The 12,597-nt window shown below is 38.8% G+C and overlaps 2 protein-coding genes across 2 annotated transcripts; one reads left to right on the top strand and one right to left on the bottom strand.

Moving 5' to 3' along the window:
- Window positions 2,230–6,139, bottom strand: LOC8072596 (vesicle transport protein SFT2B). The gene is made up of 6 exons (XM_002453980.2): window positions 5,777–6,139; window positions 5,536–5,589; window positions 4,884–4,957; window positions 3,600–3,717; window positions 3,445–3,503; window positions 2,230–2,596 (listed from the first exon to the last, which is right to left on the bottom strand). The coding sequence occupies exons 1-6, from the start codon at window positions 5,915–5,917 to the stop codon at window positions 2,518–2,520; spliced, it is 525 nt and encodes a 174-aa protein (XP_002454025.1). The 5' UTR covers window positions 5,918–6,139; the 3' UTR covers window positions 2,230–2,517.
- On the top strand, window positions 11,661–12,505 carry LOC8072597 (protein SENESCENCE-ASSOCIATED GENE 21, mitochondrial). The gene is made up of 2 exons (XM_002452256.2): window positions 11,661–11,949; window positions 12,034–12,505. Exons 1-2 carry the CDS (start codon window positions 11,912–11,914, stop codon window positions 12,257–12,259), a joined length of 264 nt encoding a protein of 87 aa, XP_002452301.1. The 5' UTR covers window positions 11,661–11,911; the 3' UTR covers window positions 12,260–12,505.

Consider the following 12,597-nt stretch of genomic DNA (forward strand, 5'->3'; position numbering starts at 1 on the left):
TCAAGTAGAACCTTGTGACAAAATATCTTTGTGACGGTAATCTTCCTAAGTATGCCAATCATCCACATCAGGAAGATTCTATTGGGATCTACATAGAATGTGGAGAAGAATTGTTTGATCGTCTCTTCGTGGCAATCCTATCGTTTAGACATTATTGTACGAAGACCAATCTAAAGATATTTTTTCAACATCTTTTAACTCCCATCTGTTGAAGACTTTAATTAATTTCTTTTGACTAAATTATCCTCTGTTAAAGGCTAAGTTGGAGATATGGGGACAAAGTTGGTTCAAAGAAATGTCATTCATACCATCTGCAAAGAATGCCCGGAAGTCCTTGAATGAAAGACCAAATTTCTATGAAAAGACCAGGACTTCAAGAGATGGGCGGTTTTCGTCCGATCAATTTCTTTTGACCAACTTCAAGGCATTAATTAATCCATTTGTTGGCCGCAAAACTAGTCTCTTTATAAACACAGAGGTCCTCTTGCTCCTAGAGCCAAGCTACATATGTACCTGTGGTTGCATATGCCCCCATCTCAATAAATATATAGATCTAGTGATAAACTCTAGAATTTTACTATATATGCACCTTGGGCGAAGTCCATGCAACTCTTTGAGGGCCTCAATTTTAACGTCTTCATCCTCAATTATGTTTTTTTTTTCAAATATGTTTTTTTTTCATATTTCCAAATTAGCCCAACTATGTTGTTTATATACCTTCCTTCTAATGTTATCCTAAATGATGACTGATAAATAATTAGTCACCTGTCGCTTAGCCATTATTTAGGCTAAACAACCACCTAAACATGCAAAATGACCATTTAAGTAGGATAAATGACCGATTAAACATAAATGACTACCACTTTATGTCGTTTAAATAGTGTGTAAATAGGCTGGTTAACAACCACTTTAGACAAATAACTTGTCTTTCCTTTCTTTTTTTTATAGTATCCTACCTATTTTTTCTTCTATAGTAGTTTGCCCTGATTAAATTATGTAAAAATCATGTTGAATAAGTTATTTATTAATATTTTCTAAGGACATTGAACAACAAAAACTTATAGGTATAAGTTGCGCTATTCATAAATTTATTATATAGAAGTTGTGTGAGAAATGCTGAAATTGTTATGAAAAAATTACCCATTGATAATTATGAACAAAAGTTGGATTTCAAATGGCATATAGAAAAGTTGTCATGATAAGTTGTATGTAAACAAATGTCAAAAAAATACATTGAAAAAGTATGGTTAGAAGTTGTGGTATAGTTGTGTCCTACAAAATATTACATACAAAAGTTGTGAGTATAACTTTGTAACTTTTTAAAATAGCAAGTTGCAGAAATATTTTTTCTAGAAAAGAAAGTCATGGGGTTGTTTCATTGTTCGCTGGATTAGAATTCAGTGACCAAAACATAAAAAAAGTGTAATTACCCTAGTCATAAAACATTGTGTATGCAGGTTTTATTGGAAATAGACTGAATCTTCATAAAATTTACTTACTGACTGTACATAATTAAGATTTTTTAATAATATACGGTCCATTCAACTCTGTACAATAGAGTGTGCAGTTGTCAAACAGACAAAATGAAACAAAAGAATTATTGATGCCGCTATGTTGTTCTTTGAAATAGATAACCCCTTCTACATTGAGAAATATAGGGTGACATGTTGTCTTCATTTTTCATCGGTGGCAGGACAGCTCCTAGTTCTATATCATTACAAAAGAGGGAGATATATGATGATGTGAATATTTATTTGTTCAACTATAGAAATGTTTGATAATGCCGTGACAGTGAGTATTTGAGGAGGTATTCCCTTCGTTGCTGGTGGTGAGCTACGTGGTCTCGGTTGCTTAGGTATGCATAGGGTGTGTTACAAATTTACTCCCTCCGTTCCAAAACAACTGTCATTTTAGATTTCGTGTCGCAAATTTATACAAAATACGTATAACATTTCTATCTTCAAATAAATTTGTTAAAAAACTAGATTCAAAGATCTTTTCGATGATACTAATTATATACATATTTTTAATATATATTTAGTTAAAGTTATTTTCTAAAAAAGAAGAACGACAATAACTAATTACATAGTTTATCTGTAATTTGCGAGACGAATCTTTTGAGCCTAGTTAGTCCATAATTGGATAATATTTGTCAAATACAAACGAAAGTGGTACACTGTCCATTTTGCAAAAAAATTTGTAACTAAACAAGGCCCAAAGACTGAATCATGAGGCAAGGTATTCTGCAGATCAAGCATATCATACTACCGGTGTAGTACCATGGAATTTACAGCAATATTCAGCAAACGACAGAAATGTTGTTCTATGCATGCTCACAGGTGGGATGCCAAAGAGAACAGGCAATATCAACACAATCTTAGCATAAAATGCACAGCTCGATTCACAATGATTACAGGAGCCTGTTGTAGGGGTAAGGTCACATCCTCTTCATCTGTCACTAGATTACCAATATCTACTCGCCCCGCAACAAAAAGACATAGGCAGTGATGGTTGATTCTAGAAATCAGTGTCGAAGCACGATGTCATCACCTTTGACACAATTGACCTTGCGAAAGGTATGTAGCTAAGACTGTACCTGCAGGAACCAACAAATTGAAATTTTAGATTTGTCAATCAGTCCCGCACCAACACTTGGACATGTTAGGGCCCTCCGTGACATGAAGGGATGGAAATGCTTGCAAATCGTTGAAAAAGGACTAAATCATTTTCAGTTTCATATTTTCCTCAAAAAAACATGTATTGTCTGAAAATAATACGACATTGGTAATACAGGAAAATAAAAAATGGAATTATATGATTGAAAACAAATCGATATTGGTTGGGAATCAATAATTCTTAGCGAAAACACAAAACCATAGCACAACACAATACATAATGACTAAAGGAATGGATGAATGATTGGTATTCACAAGTCATCGTATATACATATTACAGCAACGAAAGGGAGTACCTGAGGAAGTGAAGGAGATTTCAGTTGAGGGCTTGTTGGGTTCGGCTGGGCTACACCTTTTTACCCTCTTAGACTTGGGGAGGGGAGGGGGGGGGGGGGGGGATGGGATTTACCATTGGTAATTATTGGTGGAATATGGAAAACTCGGAAAAGATTGGAAAGACTAAAAATTGTTTTCTTTTCCATATTTTCGTTAAATACCATTTCCATATTACCATAAGATGCAGAAACCCACAAAAAACCTGGTAAATGGGATATCCCATTTTTTTTTCACTTTTATCCCTACTCCCTACAGACATGTCAAAGAATTCTTTCAAATTTCATTTGCTGAGTATATCATGAATGGGATGGTGTCTGGCTACGGATGTTGGTCAACTATTCTTAAGGTGTCAAGAAAAATTGAATCACCGAGAAAAAATACAGCTGGCAGGGAATATGCTTAAATTCACTCATTCAAGGATAACTAAACTTACCAAACAAGGGCACCAAATTCCAAAATGATGGCCAGTAGAGTCAACAACTTGCTGTGAACCTATTTGGTGCCAAAAAACATTGAATGTACAATTTGTGTTGACATATAATTCATAAAATACACCTTTTGCGCTAGAGATTAGATTATTTTACTTACATAGAGAGCACAGAATAGAGCAACTATGATGCTTGCAATGTATATAGCAGTTGCATATATTCGCACGGAATCAAGCATCATATCAAACTGTCTTTTGGGCCCTATGAGAAATGCTGTACTGCCAAACAAATGATCCCGGTATTAGTTGACATGACAAGCATTTGAGAGATGAATAAATAATAGAGAAAGTTACCCTGCCCCCATCACACAGGATATACACGTGCTTATAAGATAATGTACACTGCTGTACTGTGCTGAAGTTACACAAGCATCTAGCATAGTAGCATGGCAACTTTTTGTTACAAGATAGTTCAAGAAGTTTCAAGTCCACCAGAAAAAAAGATTGGGACCTTCTTGATACAGATATTAAGGATGGATGTACTAATTTAGCATCCAGGTGTAATAGTGAACAGTTCAACATTAGTTCTTCAACTGACATGCTGATATTTCCAGTGCCCAATACAACAAATATGATTTGGTAGAGGAAAACCTAATGATACATGAGCAGGTTCTTTGATATAAAATTGGGTCACTGATAATCCCAAATTTCTTAAGAGTAATTTAGTTTCAAATTTTAGAAATTAAACTAAACTAAGGATTCTCACTAATATCATGAAAGTAATGACTAATCAGTGCAAAAACTAGATTACCTAAATTCGGAGATACCATCCCCTTCTAGTCAGTGTAGACTATAGAGGCTTGATCACAGTCTGTGGAAGTCCCTGGTGGCATGAATCATCCTTCAGACCAACAGGGCGCTCTCCAGATTGGTTTGGAGGTTTTTGAGGAACAGTTATCACCACGATCCCTAATGACAGTGATTATATAGATGGACTGCCCCCTTCATAATGTGGTGCAGCGAAACCTAGCCATTATGTGTTTAACCTCCCAATTGAAGGCACTATTGTCACTAAGATTTAATTTTGATTAGCGGAGCTAAATGCAAAAATGGTTAGACCCCAGGTCTGTTACCTCTATATTGAGTGTTTGCGGGTTGGGTTGCATTTGGGGGTGAGGGGAGGGGGGAGGGGCTCTATGGATCAATTCGCACAATTATTAATCATGGTCAGCTGCTACCCAAAAGAAACTAAATGCTGCATTCATGTCAGGTTCGTGAAGAACATACTGCTCATTCATTTTATGATTTTAGTCCTAACAGTTCGTGCATCTATTCAATTTTATTGCAAAACCAAAATCTAAAGCAGAAAAAAATAGATTCTAACGAAAGGTGAAGATATATAATTATATAAATTAAACAGATCTTTGGCAGCTAGTAAAACAGACCTTCCAAGGGCCATCAAATTGCCAAGGGTGAATGTTACCCCAAATTTCACTGGATTGAAGAAGACAATCATTGACTGCAATAATAAACATGAAAATATCATTAGTGTTTGAAATTGCAAAAATAAAAGGGAATTGCAAAAGATTATGCAGGTATAAATAAAGGGCACAAGTGCAACCTCGGAAAGAACAGAAATTGCATTTTATTTTTCATGTGTTCTTCATACTATGCTAGATTATTACAATGAATATATCCTGTGATAAAGAATGAGGGCTTTCTAGTTGCAGGGTGCTGCCTCAAAATTAAACTACTTCAACAATCGACTTAATGCATCCACAGATTGTTATAAGTTATAACTTATAAAGGCAAAACATTGTCATATGAGAAGACTTGAAAAGTTGTTTTTCTAAAAGAAAAGGCACTTAGGGACAGCAATACTGCTTCAATTCTGGATTTAACATATGCAAAGATTATTTTAATGATCTACTTTTCCAATCCAAAGAAAAAACATCAAGGGGTGGACAGTGGTACCACTTGAATTAGTTGCCTAACCTATTAACAATCCTCAGAATGCTTCTTGTGATGTTAGTTAAGAGTAATCACAGACAATGTTGTTGTCCCAACAGAGACTAGCAGCTGGGCAGGTGAACTCACCAAGAAGGTGCACGTAAGTCCGGCAGCCAAGCATATCGCGAAACCATAGAGCCTCTGCACACAAGAGGACAGCAAGACATGGTTAGACAGCAGGACCGCATTGCTCGAGCCGAGCGATTCTACCGCGACTTGCTCCGAGGTTCCGCGCCGATACCGGAGCAGGAAAAGAGCCGCAAAGCGAGATCCGCCGCCAGATCTGCGCGGAGACACGGGGTTGGGCTGAGGGATCCGTGCTGCTTGCCTGGGTGGTGTTGAGGGTGCAGTGGCGGTTGATGTCGTCGAAGAAGGACTGCTCCTCGGGCGGCGGCAGCGCGGACTCCTCGTCGACCTCCATGCCCACCAGCATCTTGGCCCGCTCCAGCGCGCCCCGCATCGAGTCCATGGCGTTCTGCTCCGTTCGTGTCCCCTTTACCCCTGCTGCAGCGAAGGGAAGAGACCGCGCTGCGCCGGCGAGCGATGAATAGTCGAGGGATCCCGGCGATAGGAGAGGAAAGATCAACAAAAATTCCCTTCCAGCAGCAGCAGGAGCAGCACGACAGCACGACCTCGCTCGAACATTAGTGCCGGGCCCTAATTTATTTTTGTTAGGCTTTATGGGCTTTTCTCTCCTGGCGCTATGGCTTAACCGCTATTTAAATGGTAGTTTCTCCGTGTTCAAGTTATAGGATATTTTATCTTTTCCATATTTAAATGTATTGAAAAAGTTATTGTAGGTAAAAATATAAAAATATCTTATAATTTAGAACGGAGGGAGTAGTTTCAAATGAATTTCATTCTTATTTCATACTATAAAGTACCATCAAATTTGCTCAGGCCGTGTTTAGTTGCTGAAGGGAAAAAATTCGTAACACTGTAGCACTTTCGTTTGTTTGTGGTAATTATTGTCCAACTATGGACTAACTAGGCTCAAAATATTCATCTCGCAAATTTCGACCAAACTGTGTAATTAGTTTTTATTTTTGTCTATATTTAATATTCCATGCATGCGTCTAAAGATTCGATGGGACGGGGAATTTTGAAAATTTTTAGATTTTGAGGTGAAAGTAAACAAGACCTCAGTTGACAAATTCATTATATAAAGAGAGTTTCATAGAGTCTAATTTATATGAAACTAGGTGTCAGACAAAAAAATTGACGTGACAATCTTAGTAATTATGCCGTGAAATTATTCATAGAGGCCTAATGAAAAAAAATCCATCGTACCTCTTTTAACGTTTTCCTTCTCTAACTTTAGAATCAGATCTCCCCAATTATCAAAACCGTTTGAATTATCTTATTTTACAATTTGAAGTGGGTTTTAAAGTGGTTTCATCCTTTGTAGTTGGAAAAACCTAATAAATATGATTAACTAATTAAACTAAACTAAATTAAGTTTAAGCATGATCCTCACCGTCAGAAATAGGATCATTCTTGCTCCACCACTTGGCTGGAGGCTCTCGTCCTCGTCGTCATTGCCTTCCTCCTCATCTTGTTGTTGTCCTCCTCCTCCTCCCCCTTCTCGTTGTTGTCGCCATCATCGTCCTTTGTGGCGTCATAGCCATGTCAAAACCTTTGTGGCGTCATAGCCATGTCAAAAATCGCTCCTCCTCGGAGTCACCGATCAGGCAAGCTATCAGCGCTAGAGCCCTCATTGCTAGAGGGCCACCAATGCTAGACTTTGTCCTCATCAATGGAGGAGTTGTTCTCTTGTAGCTTGAAGTACCATCTGACATGGTTGAAGTTGGAAGAAGGGGGTCAAAGAAAGGACATAGGTGGTCTCAGAGGGCATATGGTGTGAAGAATATATAGAGCAATGTGTAAGCCTCTTCTGCTTCTTTGGGACAGAAGTAATGCCGATGAAAGGGTGTTGGTAGTTGGGACACTAAATAGTCACAAAGACTATTGAAGGTTGATCCACCATGGGTTGTTTAGGTCTCGGCTATATATAACACCTATCACAGCCTCAAGATCACTGCCGGATCCAACAATCACAAAGCAGTGATAACACGTATTAACAATTCAAGAGAACATGGGGACAGTCCATGGGCTCAATTGCTGATATAACTTGCCACACACCCACGTACTATTCCTATAATCTCTTGAATTGTGTGCTGCACCCACAAACTATCCAAAGGAACATAAAGATCCAAAGCCCAAAAATTCCCCTCTTCGGGAATAATTCCCTAGACTGTCCAACGGCACATCCGGACAGTCCACGAGCACACTTTAAATATTTTGTACTACAACCCTTAGACTTACCAAACCAACACCCTACCCCATGTCCAAACATCTATGGGGACAACCCCAATCCAGTTAGTTTATCAACAAAACTCTCCATTTTGGATCATGAGATTTATATCTCTTTATCGCGCAATTTCATCAAGATCCACGAGCAATCTCCATTCCATCTACTCTATCACTCTCTTGCATGTATAATAGGAAGTGAGGTACGCATATGAGTTTCCATGACCTTCCACAATCACCCGGACATCATGACAGGCGGGCACCACTACTACTTTGGATACTCACTATTCAAGTACGTTATATGATTGCACTTCATGCTAATGTTGTTTAATCCACTAACATGACCTCACTGAAGTTAGATCAAGTCACATAAAGTAAAGGATAGCTTAGTCAGTTACATTACTCAATTAAGCTCAGGATGATTAATCATGCTTAAATGCCTAGAACTGGTAGAGGTTGACTGTGAGCAGGAACTCACATTCGTGTGTGTAGCATGGTTCACCGAGATCTAATCAACCTAAAACTTCTAAATGGATATAATTTGCTTTAGTTTATAACTTTCCTAATGTGAACACTTAAGTTGACTTAAACATGAACTTGATGTGAGACTTGGACTCAACGAGGGGTAAGGTCACTATAAATGTAGGATCTTGACTAGCGTAGCTTGTGGAGTACATAAGGACCGTCCTCTAGGATATTAAGTTAGAGTAACCCTCATACAGACCACATGTTGGCATATTGCGTATGGGAGTGACAGGTATAGTACTTAGTGTATGGGAATGACAAGGTAGAGTATTTAGCGCTCAAGGTGTAGCACAGGTCAGCTAAAGAGAAAGTACATTGGCTCATCGTCGTGCCATGGGTTAGACAGACACGCTAAATAAAGGTTGGAACCTCAAGGTAACCTATATCCAAGCACATATACTGAGGTGGATCATTGGTCTCCGTGTGGGTATAGTTGTATGCCTCTGCAGAGATATTTTTGAAAGCATGAACATCCTCAAACAAAAAAAAACAGGTTGTTCTCACTTAGTTTCAAAGTAGTGATAGCAAGGTGTAACTTATACTTGTGTTCACTCAAGTAAAGCTTGAGTGAAGTCAATGGACTAGCAGACGATGACATGGGCGTCCCCACATATGTCGTTACTATAATAGCAAGTGACTTCTCGAGAGAGCAAACTAGAATTTGGGATAACTAGCTTTAGCCAGGTTAATGTAAATGTGAACTTGTATCTTGCTTATTAGTATCCTCTCATTATAAATGTAATGCCTTTTCTAATTAATCATGGTGTATAATTTCTGAGTTATATATTTTTTGATGGTTGGTTCATAGCTTGTCTTACTACGACTTGATCCTGTGGTCTAGTGAAGAACGTGGATGGTGATTCCAGGGATCTCGTTGTGACCCTCGAGTTAGTGCGTGTGGCCTTGTTTAGATCCAAATTTTTTTTTGGATTTTGACATTTGTAGCACTTTCATTTTTATTTGACAAACATTGTCTAATTATGAAGTAACTAGGCTTAAAAGATTCGTCTCGTGATTTAATTTATAAGCAAACTATGCAATTAGTTTTTATTTTCACCTATACTTAATGCTCCGTGTATGTGCCGCAAGATTCGATGTGATGGAGAATAGTTTTTGGTTTTTGGGGTAAACTAAACAACGCCACAGTGGTTGAGTAGAGGACGCATGCATTACTACACAAAACTTCTTCATAGCATCTCCAAAAGCTTTTCTAAATTTAACTCTCTAAATTGTCATTTAAAGAGTCATTTGTATAAAAATCGCTTGCTATATCTTTTCACTCTGCAACAGTGTTCCTATATCTTGTATATACTCTAGAGAATCATTCTCATATTCTATATTTGGCTAGTGAAAAATCCGGAATAGAAGATGACTATATTTGGATAACCATTTAGAAAGGTTGTTGGAGTGTAGTTTTTTTTACCAAAATTTCTATTTCTAGCATTTAGGAAGGATATAGAGAGTCTCTTGGAGTTGCTCTTAGAGGCGGGTAAAATAGGTTTTGAAAGATGGTTAGCACAACCGCTACAGTGCCACCGTCCTGAAGATAAGTGATTTTTAGAAAGGGTTGTCTTAAGTCAACCACTACTAAAAATCGATTTTTAGAGACAGTTGACTCACTAAAAGTAATTCAATTTTTTTTAAAAAAATTTAGAGGCTAATAAAAATTAAAAAATATATTTTTAATGTAGCTGGAATAGATGAGAACCGGCCACAACTTACACGTTTCATTTTTTCACTTGTTTTTGAATAAGTGACGATACTAAGGTTCAAACCCACAATCTCTTTCTCACGTGATCCCTGCCTTACCACCACATCATACAGTCACTTAAGTTTGACTCTACGACACTATCTATTTATACTAATATATATGAATCTTGTAATAAATATTTTAGCTCATAAATAATCTTAAATGAGAAAACTTTTAACTATAAAGTTTTAAATCTTGTCAAACACTGCAATTTTGATATAGAACATTTTTTCATCTAAGGTCATTTAAAAGAGTGAACGCATCTAAAGATATTTTGTGTAGTAGTGGTGGTACTGGCTTAGGAGGGGGTGAAGTCCTCACCGTGGCTACAGCCTCTCCAAGTAGGCAAAATGCGGCAGTTGATGCTCAGCCAAGGTGCAAGGGCGTGGCTAATGGTTGGAAATCTATACAGAAATTTTCAAGATTTCATATCTCATCAAATTTTTTGACACACGCATAGCACATTAAATATAGATACAAAGAATAATTAATTATACAGTTTATATATGATTTGTGAAACAAATCTCTTAAGTTTAGTTACTCTATGATTAGACAATAATTACCAAATAAAAACGAAAAAACTACAATAGTCTAAAAAAAATCACAAACTAAACAAGACCTGAGTTAAACAAGAAACAAAAAAGACAATGGCCCCGTCACAACAAAAACACGGCCACGCGACAGACATAAATGCGGAAGCACAAATAGAAAGGCCAAATATACATATTTTCTCTCTCTTTAATTATAAGATATTTGTTTTTTTATTTTAAATTTGACCACTCGTCTTTATTTAAAATGTTTGTGTAAATATAGTCAAATTTAAGTTCTTCTTGAAGAATTTTTATTAATAAATTAAGCCAGGACAAAAAGAAGTGATATTTACGAATGATCAAACTTAGTATTAAAAAAGTCAAACTTCTTATAATTTAAGATAAATTGAGTATTAAGTAAGTATACAAGTATATAGATATAGAAGCAATAGAGCTATGGATATATTTAGATATAATTATAGATATAGATAGTACATATACATATACATATACATATACATATACATATACATATACATATACATATACATATACATATACATATACATATACATATACATATACATATACATATACATATTTTAATTAAATAAAATCAATGCCTGCTTCTCAAACTTCTCTGGATTAAGACATTTGGTCACTGTAGCATTTTTATTTATATTTAACAATTGTTGTCCAAACATAGATTAACTAGACTCAAAAGATTCGTCTCATAAACTGTTCAATTAGTTATTTTTTATCTATATTTAATATTCTATGCATGTGCCGTAACATTCAATGTAACGAAAAATCTTGAAAAGTTTTTGGTTTTGGGTGGAACTAAACCAGGCCTAATCTCTCTAGTTGTGGCTTAATTGGGAGCTCAAGTTTTGGCGTTAATTCGATGATGGCGTTCAAATGGCACATCGCGCTTCGTGTGAACTGGTCTCCCCTACGATCGCAGACTTCGCGGTCGCGCGCGGGAGTAGCAAACGGCTAGCCCGCACCGGGCGAGCGAGGCGGCACGCATGACGCGCCTTTTGATGCGCCCGACCTGAGCTGCTCCATTCGCCACGAGATCCAGCCCAGTTGTCGTCAGGTGCGCGGCGCACCGCAGTGGCAGCGCCGCGCGGGTGGCGGCGGCGGCTCAACACCCCCGACCAAAAACCCTAGCGCCGTCCTCGCGCCTCCTCCTATATAAACACAGACACTTCCGCGGCCCGGCACCGCGCCGGAGACAGAGCAGAGCACGCCGTCGCGACTCCGGAGACAGAGCAGAGCACGCCGTCGCGACTCCCTCGGCCCCCTCTCACACGCTCCCCTGTGATTCCGAGAGGACAGAGCGACGATGCCGCGCGCCGCCGTCACCACGCTGCTCTCGCTCAGGTGGCCCAGCATTCCTTCCGGCGTCCCCTGTCCGTAGTCGCTTCTCTTTGCTAACTCTCCTTCCTGCTCTGTTGTTTGTCGCAGCCGGAGGAGGGGCTACGCGGCCGCAGCGGAGGTGCGTGTGCGCGCGCCGGCGGCGGCAATGGCGGCGAGAGCCCCGGGCGCGGGCGGTGCCGCTGACGGCGCGTCGTCGTCCAAGGAGGTGTTCTGGATGAGGGACCCCCAGACGGGGTGCTGGGCCCCCGAGGACCGCTTTGCCGACGTCGACGCGGCCGAGCTCCGTGCGCGCCTGCTCGCCAGGAAGGACTAGAGGAGGCTTGGCGTCGCATCTAATCCATTGATGAACACCTTGATTGGACGCAAAAATTCAAACTGACTAGTATCCTACATTCGCTAGAAATCGACGTAGCGAGTCTCAAAACTAAACCAGTTCAAACCAGGGAAATGTCAAGCAAATTACTCTGTTATTAGGAAGAAAAAAGAAAACTGCTTTTGTTACTCTCCGAGGTTCCAGTTTCTCTTCCAGTGAAAAAGATATTGTTGGTCGTCTTCTTCAGTTCGTCTTCTCCCTATAATAAGACGCGTGTGCTGTTCCAACTCCAAACCTGTAGGTGGCGATTAGTTGTGTTGCTTGCGCTCGAGAGGATT

The sequence above is a fragment of the Sorghum bicolor genome, chromosome 4, assembly GCF_000003195.3.
Source record: "Sorghum bicolor cultivar BTx623 chromosome 4, Sorghum_bicolor_NCBIv3, whole genome shotgun sequence".
Lineage (NCBI taxonomy): Eukaryota > Viridiplantae > Streptophyta > Magnoliopsida > Poales > Poaceae > Sorghum > Sorghum bicolor.